Source organism: Symphodus melops, assembly GCF_947650265.1.
Source record: "Symphodus melops genome assembly, chromosome: 1".
NCBI classification, from domain to species: domain Eukaryota; kingdom Metazoa; phylum Chordata; class Actinopteri; order Labriformes; family Labridae; genus Symphodus; species Symphodus melops.
Genome location: NC_136691.1, coordinates 16484495 through 16504305, shown reverse-complemented (window position 1 = coordinate 16504305; position 19811 = coordinate 16484495). Strand labels below are relative to the sequence as shown.

Genomic DNA, 19811 nt, shown 5'->3' with positions numbered 1-19811 from the left:
AAATATTTTCTTGTTCAGTTTGATGCTTAATGTCTTTCCTGTTGAAGATCAGAAACTTAACAGGGTTGCAGTGAGTCTTGGTCCCAAGGCTGTGGTGGTCCCAGTGCTTAAAACCCAGCCCTGATGACTTCAGGCATGAATCCATTGCCTTGTCTTAACCACAACATGTGTGCACTGAAGGATCCACACTCTGGCTATTGCCCAGTGTGAGATACAGCCTACAACATGATCAGCCTTCATGGCACTGGGATTTAAGATCACAGCAGTTGAATGTTATAAATGCATAAATCAAGGGATTAATGCATGTTTAGTGTTAAGTGTTAACCAAGAATTTATTCTCAATTATTACTTTTTATACATTGGGGGTTATTAAATGATGATGGAACATCTACTGGTGAATTTAGACATAGCAATTTGGCAATTTTAAATATTTCTTTCCGGTTTCTTCTGCACGTGCAGCATTTGAGACGGCTGATCTTATAGCCCTGCCCTTTCACACGATCTCCCTGGCGACTCAGGCTTCTACTGAATCACTGACATCGGTGCGCTGAGATGCGCCCTGAGGTCCTCTTGCGCCTTTCCTCACTTGAGGACAGATGGATCTGACACCTGAACGCAACAGCAACGGAAAGTCGTTCCCGATCAACTGCACACGGTTTACTTCGTCTCTTTTTTTCCTTTTAAGACACTGTGTATCTTTTTATTCAGCTTTTGAACACAACACTAAATGGATATCTACTCCTCCACTTTATCGCCAGCGATGGACATCGGCACAGGATGTTATCTGCTGCTTGTAGGTGAGTTAAAACGCGTGATATTATAATCTATTGGTTTTGAGGCTTTTTCTTATCAGCTTGACACAGGTATGTGCAAGTGAAAAAACACAGTTAAACTGAAAGTGTTTCTTACCAAATAATTATTTAAGATTTTAATTTTGTGAATAACGATGACTAGTAGAAACTAGTAGAAGTCTTTGCAGTCCAGTTTATCAAGTGTATCAATCTTAAAACTAAATGTCACACACTTAGAAATGTTGATTTCACGGCGAAAGAACTGCAACTCTTTAATCTTCATACATTTATCTCTATGAGCAACCCCATCCTCAGGGGAAGCTGAGAGCGGGTTATCTCTATATACAGAATATTCTCACTTAGAATAAGATGTAGACATATTTGCGATGATTAAGTAGCCTACATCCCCAGGAGGATTGTAGGTAAATGCTAAATTATGAGTCTATCTGCATATCTGTCTTCAACGCTGTTTGATACATAACCTTTTAAATTGTCAAATGTATATGGAGCTGTGTGTCTTATTGCTCAACATAATAAAGTTTTCAAATAGGCTACTTGAAAAAAAAAAGAATCCTATCAATCCTGTGAATTTTATTCTGGTAATTCATATAGGCGCATATCCCTTGCTATGAGATATTGAAACTTTAATTAATGTGTCTCACATATACGTCCTTCATATAGCAAGCCTTAAGTGTGCCACTACCTTCCATTGTGATGCTCTCATCTCACACAGCCACTAATACTGGCATCAAGCTAGGATAAAAACCCACTGCTGCCATCCAGCTCCTATTCCACAAATGATATCTTTCTACAATTTATCCTAAGGCTGTAAATCTACCGAGGAATCAAAGACAGATTTACTGAGCATAATGAAAGGGGGATGGGGGTGGGTTGATGTGATGTGTGTGTTGTAGGCCAAACACACAGTGCGTGTAAATTGGCCAATAAGCAAAGTGACAGCTGGTTTAAGATCCAGCTTGTGATAAAAGATCCACGCGGTGAGATGGTTTGATTCTAATGATGTTAAGGCCATTTTATATTCACTTCATATCTGCCAATTGTTCCTGTATATTTCTCTGATATCCACTAGGAGGAGTGTATGGCCAATTACATCTCTCAGACATTGTTTAGACTCTTAATTCATCCGATTAAGCTCAAATATTGCTACTAACAGATATCAAAGGGGTCATCTCTGACCCCTCCACCCTGCCTCCTTCATCACGTTTTCTGTTGTTGGTGCAAAATGACATAACATCCAACTTCAAAAAGCGTTGAGGGAATGAGCAGAAGAGAATGGTGTGATATGAATGGGAGCGTTGAGTAAACTATCCCCTATAAAATCTGTAAATGTGCGAATGGATATAAAAAACTTCAAATTCCAAACTTTAAAATTATAGCAGGCTGCTCCTGTGCCTTAAATGAACATCATATAGGAGTTGGGTTTCATACACTTCGTCCTCCAGTGTTTAAAGCCCCTGTGATGAGTGTTCTATACTGTAATTTTAAAATGCCTGTAAATGGAGCCACAGGGTAGGTGTCAGAGGAGATAATTTACAGCCACTTAAAAAATAACTTTTTTTTTTTTCATTTTCTACAGCGAACAATAATGAAGGATTCATGTGTTAGTTTAAAGAAAGCAGGACAAATGATAAGAAAAAACGACTTACACAGGACAAGATCAGAAGATGAGAGGAGGCAAACTGCTTTGCCCACAGGGGGCGCAAAAATCAATACAAATCATAGGTTCCTCCTGGAGCTCCTCCTGGAAGCAAAACACATTAAGGATTGTTTACCACTTATTTAACAAATGCACTGACCAATTTCTTCCATCCTTAACCTCCCAACCACCATGTAATCGTCATGCTACTTGACCGACTTATTAAAACAATAGGTTTGTGAAAGAGAGTTGAGGCTGCACTACTGAAAGAATTATGAGTGCGGTTGTGCAAAAAGCAAGGTAGACAAGAATTCAGTGAAGCCTGTCTTTTGTTTAAATTTGAATTTAACCTGAAAGCTAATCAACATGAACAAAGCAGACCCTACCTTCTCCTGAAAAGATCAAGCTAAATTGCTTTCAGCAATTAAACCCTTTAATTATACAGCCCCTTTGGCCTGAAGCAAAATACGGAGTCAAAATGCATCCATTATCCTTGTTCATGTGAAAAGGCTTCGATACATGCAGAGAAACACTTCAAATCACGGCAACACACTGTAAGGATGCCAGATTCTGCAGATAGAAGTGAAATCATGAATATGTGATAAACGTGTGAATAAATACATCATACATACTTCATTTTCTATCTCCTTGTGCATTAAGTTTCAGAAATGTCCACGCACATATTGGCAAAACAATAAAAATGAGCTCATAAATGCTCCCTGCTCTCCTCGTGCAGATAATTTTATTCAGTTTATTCAGTTTGACTGAATAAAATTACCATGCTACTACATTATGCAAAACTGTGGTGATTGGTCAAACTGGCTTTAACATAAAGCGCAAGATATTTTTCACTTCTTTCAGTTTTTGCCTGTTACATTTGTGTGGATACGTTTTGATGAGGAAAAAAATGTCAGTCTCTATCATTTCTGATATTGTTTCAGTCTTTGAGTTTCATGGCTCCCTTTTGCACCTTGAACTTACCCAACGCCTTACATCATCTGTTTGCAGTCTCCATTGTTCCATTAGTCCATTATAGAGCCAGGTGACGATGAGCAGGTTTCTTGCCTGTTTGTTTTTACCCACTCAACTATCCATCTGAAATCACTTGATGGCTTGTTGCACCTTCTTTGAACTTCTATATCATATTTTAATATTCTCTTCAATAAACCATACACACCATTGATCAAAACAATTTACTATGATTGGCATTTGCAAATGATAATAACATTGAATGTGCTTAATGATTATTTGAGGTATTTCTTCATATCTCTTTTTTTCAGGAAGTGAGGCTTTTACATTGAGGTACGGACAGTCCCACATTACGTCATGATTCAGAGATTAATGAAAATCAACATGTTATATCCAGGAATTTACATCACAGGTACTAAATACCAATGACTTTCCTGTTATGTTGTTCAACTTTGCATATCCTACAATAAAAAGGAAATCTGAGAAATCAGATACTGATAACATAACATGTTAAAAATTCGGTTGGTTTGTCTCCCAACCTAAATTGATTCATGTGATGAGCATCCACCCACTTTTTAGCTAACAATGCTGTTGAATCTAAAGCTAACAGTTATGTCAGCTCAACTTTATGTTGGCCAAAATCAGCTGAATTCTGACTTGGCTACTGGTACCCATGAGTTATCAGATATGATTTGCAATATTTAAATAAATAAAAAATAAAAAAATCCATTCTCGTTCGCGGTTATGGATTCTGCAATCGAGTCCTGTGGCTCCTATTGATTGATAGATTAATTACATTTTATTACTAATACTATATTACCCGTCTATGCATGAATAAACCCTTTTCATCCAGAGGGACAAACCCCTCCTTGCCATCGTTTAGTATGAATCTGTGACCTCTCTGCGTCTTTGAGAGCTGCAGAAGTAATAGTGTAAGTCATTTAACAATATCCTGTGCAAAACGACATCGCTGAGTTATTCCATTCATTCTATTGGCTGATGACATAAAGTCGCCTCACGGTCATTTTTGTTAAAGGGTCATCATTTTGTTTAATGTAACTTGTTAGTTGTTCCCCTATAGCGTTCCACTTTGTGGTTTTGTTCAGCTCAATTTTGCATTTTTCAACAAAGTTGTCTTTATTTCTACCAAGTTCTCATTTAAATTCAGCTGCTTGTGGCTGCAATTCTACCAAAATCGGATTACAGCGCAAGTATCATCTTCTGTGGTAAAAGAGTGGTCTCAAATAAGGTTACCTTGATTTGTTTGATCATTTGAGCTAAACAAGACTTTAGTCAACAGTTCATACGTTTGATGAATAGTGTTACAGAATACAAAGAAACAATCTTGACATCTCTTATTTAAAATTAATTTAAGTTGTTGAGTAATATTACCAAAATTGTGACGTTGACTGTGCAGTCTCAGCTTTAAAAGGCCCCCCACCTACCTCACAATTCAACCCTATCTTCCCATCAACAAAGAATAACATACCTTAATAGGCTCTTAAATGTGTTACCTTCAGAGACAGTGGAATAGCTACTTGAGTCTACAGGCCAATGTGAGGCTAAGCTACACTTCCTGACTGTGGCTCCATCAATAGGCTACCTGAACAGCTAAAGAGCAAATCTTTTACTGACGTTATGAAGTCAATGAATCTCAAAGGAGCACCATTACTGAGCCTAACAGGACAAAGAAATTTAAACCTCAGATTTTAAATCAGCGTGTCCATGCTTACCTTTCCTTGGACCAATGAAGACTCGACAAGGCTACAAATCAAATCATCAATCAATGAAGATTAACTACCAAATATGAAGCTCTATAAATTCTATAAAATCAATACATCACAGTGAAGGCCTTCCTTCATTTTCTGTTCATGATCTCTCAGACTGTTTGAATGTCTGATGATGATGATGATGATGATGATGAAGATCTGATCCCTCAGACTGTTTGAATGTCTGATGATGATGGGGATGACAGTTTGATGAAGAGGGAGTCTGTCAGTCAAAACACGTTTTACATTCACTCATTCTTATTTATCTTCATAAACTTTCATCAATTCAAAACTTAGCAATCATTTTCAGCATTCCCGACAAATAAATGTCTATGTTTATAAAATGCAGAGTTCTTTGTCGAAATATAGGCTAGGCTAAGTCAAAACTGTATAATAATAATCAGAAATAAGAGATTCATTCATTCTTTATGTCAGTAAAAATTGTTCTCTGGGTTTGAAGCAGAGTGCAGGTTGTTCATCTGTTTGTTATCAGGTAAAGAGACTAAACACTGTAACTGTGTGTTTTTGTTTAGAAATAATAGTGTGTATTTGTGCGGACACACACTATTAGGCTGACTGACAGCTGAACGCGATCAGCAGATATCACTTCACATGGCGCTGTCGACGTCTCATGTCTCTTCAAACTGATTTCCTCGTTCCTCTCTCCTCTGCTTCGTTTCCTTGCATCGCTCTGTGCATCTCGGGTGAGACTCCTAAGACGCAAGTGGAGGAGGCAACTTGGAGGATCCTTGATTCAAATAAGGGAAGTGAGAAGCACCCAAAGTAACAAAACAAGTCGCATGTAGAAAGTCTCGATGAGCAGACTGAGGTGGCAGCATTTATCATGACTGAGCACCGGGCTCAGGTGCTCCCAGTCAGACTTATGGACAGCCACACCTACTAATTACACCAACCTGCAACACAAGAAAAGAGGAGGCACAACCTAACAGGACACAGGGGCGTCGCACCGAATGTAAAAACGGTTCTCAAAGATGTTTCTATGCTTTAGATGTGGTTTATTGTTGCATCTCTCTTTTTTTCAGGCTGCTACTAGGGGAAGAGTTTGGAAAATGGCGAAACCTATAGCATCTTTGACTTACTGTGAGTCTGCTTCTCGGACACCCCTTTTTAGTTTTAGTTTTACACTGTCCCTGCACTCATTAGAGACATGGTATAGATCTCCAACCTTTCACACCTCATGGTAATGTTTGGTTAATGAGTATTCATTCTGCCTGTCAGGTCAGGAGGAATCTGTGCTGTTCTCTTCAGTCGTTTCATTTTCTGTCTTTTACAAGTAGCAGAATGACGCTTGACTTTGTCTGGAATGTCAGCAGTAAATCCTGCGGAGAAATAATGTTGTAAAGACAGTGCTGGGAGAAAACAGAAACTCCCTTACATGAAGTTAAGCCTGTCAGATTGTGAAATCTATAACTCCAAACTGAGTTTTGCTTTATTTATTTATTTTTGTTTTGTATTGGAGTTTTTTTGTTTTGTTTTTTTTCACATTTAGGGAACACATTACACAATTATTATTGAAAGTGATTGGAGTTACATATTTAGAGGTCTTTTAACTCTGCTGCTTGAATCCTCTTGGTCTTTTTATCATAACATAACCTGCATATTATACATCTTTGTGAGTGCTCTGAAGGTGAAGAAGTACTTCAAATGCTCTTCATTCAGATGTAATTTATTTTACACCTGATTCATTGTTGATGGGAAAAGGCAAGCTGCCCGTTACCATGTGGATATTATGTATTTCTGTTTTAAGTAGTATTTGAATTTGTCATTGTCCATGCCCCCACCTCCCTTCACAAATGAGAGGCTACATCTTAATGGACTAACCACTTCAAGTAAATGATAATATTTGCCCTGCCCTTGTTTACTCACATGTTTTATATTATTTTATATTTGTTTTATCATAAATGCTTCAGAATATAAACAACAAGCTTCTATTGACATAGAGAAATATAGTTGAAACAGCAGTTTCCAGGGTATATTGTATAGTACAATAAGTAAATACATGGCAACAGCAGAGCCAGTGAATTTTCAATTTAACTGTCTTTACTGTAAATAAAGTAGAGGTGGATTGAGTGGAATGTTTCATACGATGCTCAAAATCCTGCTTGGCTGTAACTAACTAGTGTCGACTAATTTATTGCTTTTTTTTCTGATTAGTCGATTAATCACGATTATTTGGCATACTATCGACATTAAGTGGAGGTTTACAATTCAGACTGAATGCAAGTACAGTATTAACAGAAAAAAACTTAGCATTTAGCAATTTGACATGTCAAGTTGCTGCATGTGTTTTTTTTCTCTAATGTACTGATAACTCAACCAAATTGCACACTAAATAGTGTTAATAAACAAAACGCTATCCAAGCAAGTATCAAGGATGGTTGTTCGACTGATTCTAACCAACCGACCAACATTCTAACTTGAATTAATCCTTGTGCCTGAAGCACAAAGGGCTCAGTAATTAAATGCAAAAGATCTAAGAGATATTAATGTAACTTGCAAACTCACTCGCAGTTTTTGAAGACACTGCAGCTAAGAGTTTTACTTTACACAGTCTGCACTTAGTGTGTTTTCAATAAAATCTTCTCAAACTTAAGAAGCCCCCGGTTGTCTTTTTAGGTCATCCGTGCTTTCTGCCCTTTTTAATGTGAACTTGTACTTCTTCATTTCTGTGAATAAGGTAAACAATGGGAGCGATACTGCCCCCACCACTTATTATAGTGAACTGCAAGTACAGATGAGTTTTTCAAGCTGGTATTTGATTTTACCAATAACAATAATACGATGCATTGCCGCTCATATTCCCGCATCGACTCATTATTATAGTCGACGTAATCAATTCATTAGTGTAACATAAACATGTCAAAGTGTGTTTTGCATAAAATGTGGCCTTTAACTGAATGTAGCTTTTGTATTTGTCTTTTTAAGTTTGATTTCTTTCCCCATGTTTGCCGTGAACATGAATGTGAAACATCCTTATTCACTTTTCTTTCTTGTCTTCTTCTCTCTGCCTCTCCACCCTTTGTGCCTCAGCTGTTTTGTCCATCACTGGAAACCTGCTGGTCATCACCATGGCTATAAAAAAATCATCCAGGATGAAACCGCCAGAGCTGCTGAGCGTGAATCTGGCTGTAACGGACCTGGGAGCAGCTATCACCATGTACCCTCTCGCTGTGGCGTCTGCATGGAGCCACCGATGGCTCGGGGGAGACACTACCTGTTTATACTATGGCCTGGCTGGGTTCTTCTTTGGTGTTGCCAGCATCATGAACCTGACTATCTTGGCCATAGTGCGCTTTATTGTGTCCCTCAACCTGCAATCTCCCAGTGAGTATAGTTGAGTTTTGAAAAAACTGAAGGAAATAATGCCTGTTATTTTAAGATGTATCTTCTAGAGAACACAATTTCAATGCAAATTGTACGCAGCAACTTCTAATCCCTGCAAGACCTCATTTTCACATTGACTACACTCCAAGAAGAAGAAGTAGCATCATTATTCAAGGGAAGACTTGGCTAACAAAGTTGAAAAGAATAATTGACTGTTGAAAAGAGATTATTCCAGCAGAAGTCATGAAAACTACACAAGAGATAAAATGTTATTCTGCCTGGGGTCAAAACTGATCAATAGATGATTAACTAAACCCACTAAAAGGTCTTCTCAAGCTACACTTCAAAGAGCTGTTAAGTTAGTTAATGAAAGTAAATTTAACTTTGTATGCGAGGTAATGTATTTAAATCCATACAGTAAATACATTTACTTCATCGGATGATATCTTATCGGTATTGTTATATTATCTATGTTTTTAACCTGACACTGTGTCCCTTACATTATTCTAGTGTCTTTGGTGTAATAAATAATTATCTCCTGTCAGTTTACAGCTAAGTTAACTACCGTATTTATAAAGGAAATACATAACTCATTTTCGAGCTAAAAAAAAAAGGGCACGAGCACAAACATTAAATAGTCATAACTTGCTGTTTTCCAACCAACTGTAGAGCTCCAGTGCCGTCTCCTGTTTACGTCGGGCTGGCATGGTCAAAATGAGAGTCTCCAAAAATCCAAACTAATGAGCAACCTAATGTTGGCTTAATCCCGGTGTATACAGCCTCTGCTGCAGTCTATCACAATCACATTATATTAAATATAGATAAGATAAGATATTAGAGCGATTACCTCACTGACTTTTGTTGAGAAAGCATGCAATCATCTTTCACAACACGTAAAACACTGGAAGTGAAAAGAGGGGAGAGGCAGAGTGGGAGATAGATGGAGTGGCAGAGTTAAGAGAGGCTGTAGGTTGGAGAGAACAAGTGGTGTTTGAGGAGTTTTTTGAATAAGTCAAAGATTGCGGATTGCGGAGTCTAGTGTGGGGGATGGAGAGCAGGCCAGTTTCTGAGGACTGTGGGGTATTAGTATGTGATGTGTGAGTGAAGGAGGTTGGAGATGGACAGGATTAGTCTATTGACTAGGCCACAGAAGTGGTTTAAGGTGGATGCAGCCAAGCTGAACAGATCGCATATAGATTTTTAAAAAAAAGGCTTGCACTGACATTATAAGAAAAGCTCCTATAGGAGCCCAAAAAATTCTCTTTAACGTTAATCTCTTTGGATAAAAGCATCTTGAAGAACTGTAGAAAAACTTTATATTTAAAGTTAATATATTCTGTATATATATTCTATATATATTTTAAACCATTCATTGCCTAAAAACTGGGGAAAAGCAGTTTGCACTGTTTGCAGTAACCACATGAAAAAACAAAGGCCTTCGGGCAAGAGTCTAAGATTCTGCAAGATGTATGACTAAATATAATGTAAAATGTACAGAATTTTTGCCTACATCGAGCATGCCTGCACACGTGAATTTCTAAGTAGTTTGTATAACATACAAAGCCTGCTAGATAAACTGGATTACATAAGATAAATAAACAAAATGCTTATGAATACTTGGTATCACGCAAGAACGAAAATACACTGAGCATAAAACTATCTTCAAGATTCCCAGGAGAGACATTTCCTCGTTATGTAATGCCTCTACGCAGTGTATGTTTAAGTTGTACAGCATTTAGATGAGAGCTTACAGACATCAAAGTGTACTGCAGATCAAATGTAATTGAATGTGTAGATTATATGGATGGGGAGTCCTCTTTAATGTCTCATCTGCCGTTCAGAGCCCTATGTTATGTTGGTTTGACTTTAATCCGTTTGAGCTCATTTACTGTTTTCCTAACTCCTATGTCATTATTTTTTCCTGCATACTAAATCAATCCCTACAACTCTTTCAGTATCAATTATGTAAGGGTTCTGAGATTTGCCCATCCTGTGTTTGCATATTCAAAACTGTAGGTTCATTAGCAATATTTTTGCATGCATATAAATTACTTATCCATATGATACATTTGTAAATAAACATCAACTGAAGGTTTTTATCCCAGACTCACCCTTCCACATCCACAACATGAAACCTTCCTGTTTAATTATTAGAACAGTAATGCAAAGACAACAGGGTCACAGGTTTAAATGCCCTGAATCAATATTCCTCAATTACCATCATTTCCAACTGGGAAAAGGACTTATCGAAGAACATTGGAGCAAACCTATTGATGCCACAGCTGACTTAATCTCAACATTATAAAACAACTCTTTACCCTTCTTCCTGTAGGAGAGAAAATCAGTATGAAGACGGTGAAGATTCTGTGTATGTGGATCTGGCTGTACGCTCTTATCTGGGCCATGTGTCCTATTGTGGGCTGGGGACGATACGGACCGGAACCCTTTGGTCTGTCCTGCTCTCTCGCCTGGGGACAAATGAAAACAGAGGGCTTTTCTTTTGTCATCTCGATGTTTACCTTGAACCTGGTTACCCCTTCTGTCATTATCATCGGCTGCTACTTTGGTATTGCCATCAACCTGTTTTTTACCTACAAAAAGTCAATGAACAACAGCAAACGAATCCCCAACATCGTCAAGCTTCATCGGAGGCTGTTAGTAGTAAGTGTTTCTTTCTTCCTAGATTCTGGGACTTTGTAACATTTTACCTTGAGGTTGATTGGTTTTGCTTTGTACTGACAGTGGAAAGGTATTTACGTGTAATTAAATAGCTAATTTTGGTATAAAAGTAGTAGTATAAACCTGAAATGTATTAATTCAATCAAGTATGCATTTTGTAGGGTACTGGAGCTGTGAATATAAACAATTTCACACTTGGATCCCTTAATTTAAGCATATATCCATTGCTTAAGTGATATTATCAATGTATTAGCTGACGAGTACAGTTCGCATACCTATTAACTCTTATTATTTAAAAAAAATAGTAGCCATTACATTGGATCTTAAGTTTATCCATTGTTTCTGCTTATTATCTCCATAAGTTCATCTTTCACGTTCTTCTTATTAACAGCGATCAACTATTGATATTCAGCTATTAATCACGACGTAAAAACAAAAATTGTCTTACAATCCTGTTCAACATGTATCCACTGATTTTGCAAGCTGTTAAGTTTATCCCTTAGCTTTAGCTATAGACCCCGCAATTACCACACCTATATGCTTACGAGAAAAATGTAGTTATCCAAACTTTTGACATTTAACAATTATTTAAACCAAACAAGTTCAATCATTATGCATTACATTTATCTACATCTACTATTGTCGAAGTCAACTATTATTTTACCCTTTGCAATCTTTTTTAAAATTTGAATCCTTAATTTAAACTTTTTTTTTCCGTTAGCAAAATGTTGTAAACTAGCCAGTATGTAATTAAGTATTTTCAATACAGTATTAATTTTATTTCTACAATTTTTTAAGCTACAATACAATACTATACACTTTATTGCCCCCTTGGGAAAATATGTCAGTGTATGCTAGACTGTAGTCTCTCTGCAGCCCCTTGGTAACTGCGAAGCCCCATTAACTACCCATAAACATAAAACTTAAACAGCTCAATCAGTAGAAATCCCCTTCAGTAAAAAACATTTACTGATCAGTACAGGGTATGCAAAATGGCTTTTAAAATATAATTTACACATCTAAGTGTACTTTGAAGTCAGTGAAGGTCATTTAACAATGAAACCTGTCACAGATCTCAGGGATCCTGTCTGATATTTTTCCTCACGTGCTTCTTATCTATTGCAGATTGCTGTGCTGGTCAGCATCGGCTTCTTGGGATGCTGGGCGCCCTATGGCCTGGTAAGCCTGTGGTCTATTTTCCGTGACAGCAGCACCATTCCCCCTGAAGTCAGTCTCCTGCCGTGCATGTTCGCAAAGAGCTCCACTGTATACAATCCTCTGATCTATTACCTGTTCAGCCAGAGCTTCAAAAGAGAAGTGAAGAAGTTGGGCTGGCATTGCCTGGGATCCAACACACATTGCGTCTCAAACAGCATCAATGACAACAGCATCTATATGGTTAGCATGGACATGAAGCACAAAACAGAAGTAACGTCAACACTGCAGTCATCACATAGAGCAAGCCAGTGACTCTAGCTTGAAGAAATCTTTTCTTTCTTAAGAGTAAATATTTTACTCTTTAACAAAGACTGTTGTGCTGTGGTCAAAATTGTGGTCTCATAATGTATTATCGCTCAAACATCAGGGTAGATATTACTGTCATCACAAAACAAGCAAGGTATCAACAGTCTTCTATGTGTGTGGCACTGTGAATCAGGCGGCATGTTTGCACATTATGTTAAATGCTGTGAAAGTTCAGATTAGGGTTGAATCTGTTCTTACAGGTCCAAACTCTCCATAACCATTGTTGTTCAGATTGACAGGCTAATGCTTCCTCACTCACTGTCATACAACACATTCACCAAAGGTGTTCGAACAGAATATGCTGTAAAGCTTGTTTTAAGCACAGGGAAAGAGGAGTTGTTTACTTAAAATGTAAGGTCCAGTCTTTAGTAGATTCTTGTTTGTTTGAACACTCGTCATTTAGTGTGTGCTCCGTTTTTTAGTAATCGGTCAAAGCTCATAATTGATACGTCTGAATTGTTGATCAAAAATATCCAATCATGTTCAGGTTTAGCCTGGTTATAGTAACAAAACATCCATGGATATGTTGTAGGAAATACTTTAAGCTTGCTTGCTAGTTTCCCCTTTTCCAAGCTAAGTGCTAAGTTAAGGGAATAACTAGCTGATAGCGAAGGGTAGGGTTGCCACCCATCCTGTAAAATGTTGCGTCATTTTGAATCAATACGGGACACAGTTTGTCTCGTATTTCCATGTTGCCTTGAACTCAGCATCATTCTGCCTGCTCTTAAGCCTCTTAAGGCTTGTTCCTGCCTACTCAGAGTGGTTTGATCGGTTTGTTAGGCTTGAAGAATGAGAGCTCGTCAGTCATTGGGTGAGAGAAAGTCATAGATGTCAGTAGGAAACATGTCTGCGGCTGCCCTCTGGCTCTGATACCTCGCATTGTGCACCATTGATACCCATCAGAAACACAGACGGGAGTGGGAAGATTCAAATGCCTGGCTTTCAGTGAAAATAAATATAATGTAAAGGAAACTGTTGTACTCAATATCTTTTTCTCTGACGTTTATACAATACAACATCAATAAATTGACAATAGACTTAATTAAAAGAAAATATTACAAAACCATATTGATAGTATCATTTATGATTTCATGATAAAACGACAAAAAAGACAGACAGAAAGGTTTAGAATACATTTTTAAAATTACTGTAAAATACTTTATTTGATTAAAAATCTGTCATCCTGCTTTTCCCCTATATGTTACAACAGTGTAAACATTTTTGAACAATACTCAGTTAGTGAATTCATGCTACATTAATAACTTTATTTAAAGTTTAAGTTAAATTGTAAATGAAGTTGTGTCATATTGTGTATGTGTTTTTATGTCTGTTCTAACGTGAAGTTGTGCGTTTGCAAATTATTTCTAAGAAAAAAAGAAAGTGGTGATAAAGCACTTAAAACTTTAGACTGTGACTCTTAATACTTAATTAAAACAATGGTTTAATTTATGATTCACTGCAACTGGTGCCCCCCCATCCCACAGTTGGGCCAGTGATGATCGGGCCCTGCTGAGTGGCTTTCCGCTGCGGGGGTCCTTCATTTTTCTGCTTGGAAGATGGCAACCCTAGTTATTTGTAGCTTAAATAAATATAGATGTGGGGTAAAACCTGTGGAACAAAAATGTTAATAGACTTTTCTTTAAAGATGAATCTGTCATGGTTTGGTTTTGTCTCTGTGTTTCTTCTAGTTTTATCCTGTCCTTAGTGTTATTTGTTTCCTAGTGTGGATTGTTTCCCTTGTGCCTTAATGTTTCATAGTCTTGTTTACTTTAGTCTTCAGTGTGTTTCCCTGTGTCCTCCTATGTTACCTGTAAGTTTATTTCCTGTGTTGTGTTTTAAGTGTAGTCTTTAGTGTTTCCTGTTTTATTTTGTATATCTGATTGTAGGTGGTGTCAGTGTTGGGTTTTACTTTGTACTTGTCCTCAGTGTTCTGGTCTTGTGTTCTTTGTTCCTTGTGTTTCCCGCCTTTGTGATTACCCTGATGTTCCTCACCTGTCTCGTTAGTCTCACCTGTGTCTGATTACCCCTTGTCTATTTAGTCTCTGTGTTTTCGCCTCCTGGTTTTTGGATTTTTGGTTTTTCCCAGGGAGAAGGGTTATTTAAACAAAAACTTACTTAGCAAAAAACCAAAAATCCAAAAACCGGGAGGCGAAAACACAGGGAGTAGGGAGAAGCAGCAACCAAAGACACAACAACATACAAAAGACAATGACAATGAACCGACAAGAAACACAGGCAAACACAGAGACTAAATAGACAAGGGGTAATCAGACACAGGTGAGGAACATCAGGGTAATCACAAAGGCGGGAAACACAAGGAACAAAGAACACAAGACCAGAACACTGAGGACAAGTACAAAGTAAAACCCAACACTGACACCACCTATAATCAGATATACAAAATAAAACAGGAAACACTAAAGACTACACTTAAAACACAACACAGGAAATAAACTTACAGGTAACATAGGAGGACACAGGGAAACACACTGAAGACTAAAGTAAACAAGACTATGAAACATTAAGGCACAAGGGAAACAAATAACACTAAGGACAGGATAAAACTAGAAGAAACACAGAGACAAAACCAAACCATGACAGAATCACCCCAGTGAATTGAGGTAGAGAGTTTTTTGACATTTTTAAGTCAACATTGATTAGGAGTCTTATTTAAGAGCACAATGACAGAAAGTCTAACTACTGTATCTATAGTTTAATTGTCAACAACAGTAAAGTCTTTTGGCACAGAAAATACAATATAATTGGTCAACTGCATTTTTGCCTGGCCTTTATTTCTTATTTGTTAATAATAAAGAAAAAAAAAGACAAAATAAAGCTTGTGATTTATTTGCAACACTTTGAACAATTAAATAGATACAGATATTTGCTCTTTTGGAAATCCTCCACATCATAATGATAATCAGTTAATGTCACTTTATACACTTTAGCTTAACAGAACACTGTGATTGTCCTGCTGTACTCAGGGATTTATTTTCACACTTATTTGCCTGAAAACCAGCTTTTCTTAAAAACTACCCTATTCACAAAGTTAGACTCATTCATTTTTATTTGATGTGCTGTTATTTTATTCCGGTTTGTAATTACTGCTACAGTGCTGAACTTTTTCTTCAATTTGTGAAAGTCGTGCTTTGAACCGTACACATTTTGTGTGCACGATAGATTGGTAATGTTTGAGAATAAACACTGACTGATTACAACTCAATGAAAACATGTTTATTGTCTCTCTCTGTCTGTCTGTCTCTCTCTCTCTCTCTCTCTCTCTATATATATATATATATATATATATATATATATATATATATCTGCATGAAAGTCATCATAACAATATTTCCAAAGCATAAAACATTTTCAATTTGTCGAAATATTTGGACAGTACACGGTAAACAGTAATATAAACAATAACTTTTAATTAATTAATTCTTTATATGTACAGTATGGGGAAAAAAGTTGATTAAAGTGACTTTGAACCTGGCATGGCTGTTGGTGCCAGACAGGCTTTGCTGAGTTTTAAGCAAATGCTTATCTTCTAGGATTTTTCACACACCATTTCAAGGTTTACAGAGAATGGTCAGAAAAAGAGAAAGTATCTAGTGTGCGTCAGTTCTCTGGGCGAAAATGCCTAGTTGATGCCAGAGCTCAGAGGAGAATGGTCAGACTGGTTCAAGCTAACAAAAAAAAAATACCCGTACCCATCCCTTTATGACCACAGTGTACCCATCTTCTGTGGCTACTTCCAGCAGGACAAAGCACCATGTCACAAAGCTCGTATCATATCAAACTGATTTCTTGAACATGACAATGAGTTCACTTTAGCCAAATGGCCTCCACAGTCACCAGTCTCAATCGAATAGAGCACGTTGGTTATGTAGTGGAACGGGAGATTCGTCTCAACTGTGTGAATCTCTCATGTTAACATGGACAAAAATCTCTAAAGAAACGTTTCCAGCACCTTGTTGAATCTCTGTCACGAAGAATTAAGGTAGTTCTGAAGGCAATCAGTACTAGAAAGATTTACCTTATGAAGTGGCAAATTAGTATATACACACTGCTCAAAAAAATAAAGGGAACACCTAAACAACACAATGTAATTACAAGTCCATCAAACTTCTGTGAAATCAAACTGTCCACTTAGGAAGCAACACTGATTGACAATTTCACATGCGGTGGAAATGATAGGTTTTCCTCTCCTTTATTGGGGGTGTCTTGCCATTAGCAGAGTGCTTCTGCAGCTGTTGACCCCAGACCACTTCTCGGTTCAGATGCTTTTTGGCTGATGTTTTGGTCACTTTTGAATGCTAGCGGTGCTTTTACTCTTGTGGTAGCAGGAGGTGGAGTCTACAACCGACACAAGTGGCTCAGGTAGTGCAGCTCATCTGGGATGGCACATCAATGCGAGCTGTGTCTGTCAGCGTAGTGTCCAGAGCATGGAGGAGCTACCAGGAGACAGGTCAGTACATCAGGAGACGTGGAGGAGGCCGTAGGAGGGCAATAACCCAGCAGCAGGAGCGCTACCTCCGCCTTTGTGAAAGGATCCGACAACGCCACGATGCATCACAGACTGTCCAGGAGTTGGCGGATGCTTTAGTTCAGGTCTAGGAGGAGATCCCTCAGGAGACCATGCGCCACCTCATCAGGATCATGTCCAGGCGTTGTAGGGAGGTCATACAGGCACGTGGAGGCCACACACACTACTGAGCCTCTTTTTAACTTGTTCTAAGGACATTACATTAAAGTTGGATCTGCCTGTAGTGGGTTTTTCCACTTTAATTTTGAGTGTTACTCCAAATCTAGACCTCCTTTAGTTAATAAATTGGATTTCCATTGATCATTTCGTGTGATTTTTTTGTCAGCACATTTAACTATGTAAAGAACAAAGTATTTAATAAGAATACTTCAGATCTAGGATGTTATTTTAGTGTTCCCTTTATTGTTTTGATGAGTGTATATCTGATGTATACATTTATTGTCAAAAATTGCCAAATTGCAGATACAGAAAAATAATGTTCTATTTAAATAAAATAATTCCAAAACAAAAATCCATTACAACCATTCCATGAAACTACAACCAAGAAGTAAATGAGTGTAAGCTATTTTATTATGTTATTTGAGTTACCTGGTAAAGCAGTGTATAGCCTATATCGGCAGCTCTTATTTTGAAAAGGTTCAAGGAACGGGAGAGTGTGGTTCAGGACCCGTGCGGGGTTCTCCCACTGTGTGCGGCAATAAAGGAGCAGACGTGCGTTCAACTCTACAAAGACTCTGTACTTCTTTATTTTATATTCTTCCCAAGTATATGAATCATAAACACCCTCGGTTACATGAGTAATGTAGGCATTAGGTTTACTTTTGTATATTGTAACTTTTTTTTTACTTTACCAAATTTATTTTTTAACAGTTAAGTGTTGGACTGAATTTCAGATGTGACAATTATATAGCCTCAATTCCCATGGTCTAGCTAAAAAGAACAGCTTTCTTAAGCACAAGCGCTGCAGGTCTGGCTCTGAATGGACTGTCGTATCATGGGTTTGCTGCTGGGAAAAAGATCAAAGGGGTGAAAGTAAACAGTTCCTCGAAATGTCTGTGCCCACAAAGCATTCAGGGAGAGTAGTTACTGCAAAGGTCACAGTTGATAGTAGAAGTCTTTAACTCCCATCAATTAAGTTACTATGACTCAGTTCAGTCGAGTGGTAAACAAGATGAAAATAAATCGCCCTCACTATTCTGAACTCTATCCAGTTAGGTTTGACACAAAGATGGGTTTCTCACGAACGTTCAGGGACCACAGGGACTTCTTAATAGTTGTAGGAACTGTTGAAATCCTTGTTTTACTGATTCTGCATTGCAGGAACAATGAACTGTTTCAGTTCCTAAAACTCCGAAAGCCTCTTAAATCCTTCTGAGTAGGCACTAACTTCCTCTCAAACGAGCTTTGATGTATTAATTGTGGAAATGTCGGACAAAATTTAAAGTGTCAATCCATCACAATTGGTGCCGTACCCACACTGTATGAATGCAAACAGTATACTCATGGTGCATAGTTCTCAGAGAACTCTGTAGTGCCTTTTCAAAAGTCCCCAGAACTGTTTGGTCCGAGAACACCTATTGACATCATCCTTTCCCATAAAAGTCAAACTTTCAAATCTCTGATCACAGTACAGCTTACATCCATCTGTTGTGAGACTATACTGTTAAAATTCATTATCGCTTTTACTTATTATTCAGTCAACCGACACATCTGAAACTCTTTTCTTCACCAAAGTCTTATTCCCAGTATGCAGGCTTCAACGGTTCAAAGTATTTTTATGAACCCTAAAAATCCCAAAATTAAAATAATTGTTCTGAAACAGTTGAAAAACTCGGAGTGACCAAATCATTAACGGATTACGACAGAAACATTACTAAGCAAAGTAATCCCTTAAAGAGTACACTGTGGGCTACTACCAGCCCAGAAGTGGCCTTCTTTCACTCAAAGCCAGAAAACAAAAGCGGGTCACAACAATCTTGGTAACGGAAATATAATATGAAATACACTACTCACAATAAGTTAGGGATATTGTGTTTCATACATAAGTTGATGGAGTGTGTGTTTTCCATGTAATGGTCTCACTGTGTACAGTGTGCCTTACATATTGGGGCCATTACCCAAACTACAAATAGACAACTCATTCTCAGTTCATCATTCAAACAGGCATGAACACACGACGTCACTTAACAGACGAGCAGCGCAGATGTTGCTCGTGAACTTGCTGTGTCTCAAAGTGTCATCAGCAGACTTGCAGCAAGACACAGAACTACTGGCAGTGTTGGTGACAGACCCAGGAGTGATGGACTGCAATGATGACCAGTAGTTTTCATCTCTGAAAAAAAAAAAAAAAGTTGCAGGCCAAATTTTCAAAGTTCACATACTTTATTTCAACCAAAGGGCAATACATAGGATTAGAATTACAAGTAGAAAAAATACTTTTCCAACCTTTTCATATATAAGCATCACTGTTCTGTGGGTTGTTCTGACAGAAGCTACCTTATTCAACATGAATCCAGGCATGAGTTCAAGGC

At 37.8% G+C, this 19811-nt stretch overlaps 1 protein-coding gene across 1 annotated transcript; it reads left to right on the top strand.

Annotated features, from left to right (window-relative positions):
- The first annotated feature begins 546 nt into the window (after window positions 1-546).
- On the top strand, window positions 547-13369 carry opn8b (opsin 8, group member b). The gene is made up of 4 exons (XM_079353132.1): window positions 547-797; window positions 8238-8531; window positions 10864-11192; window positions 12336-13369. Exons 1-4 carry the CDS (start codon window positions 728-730, stop codon window positions 12678-12680), a joined length of 1038 nt encoding a protein of 345 aa, XP_079209258.1. The 5' UTR covers window positions 547-727; the 3' UTR covers window positions 12681-13369.
- The last annotated feature ends 6442 nt before the right edge of the window (window positions 13370-19811 follow it).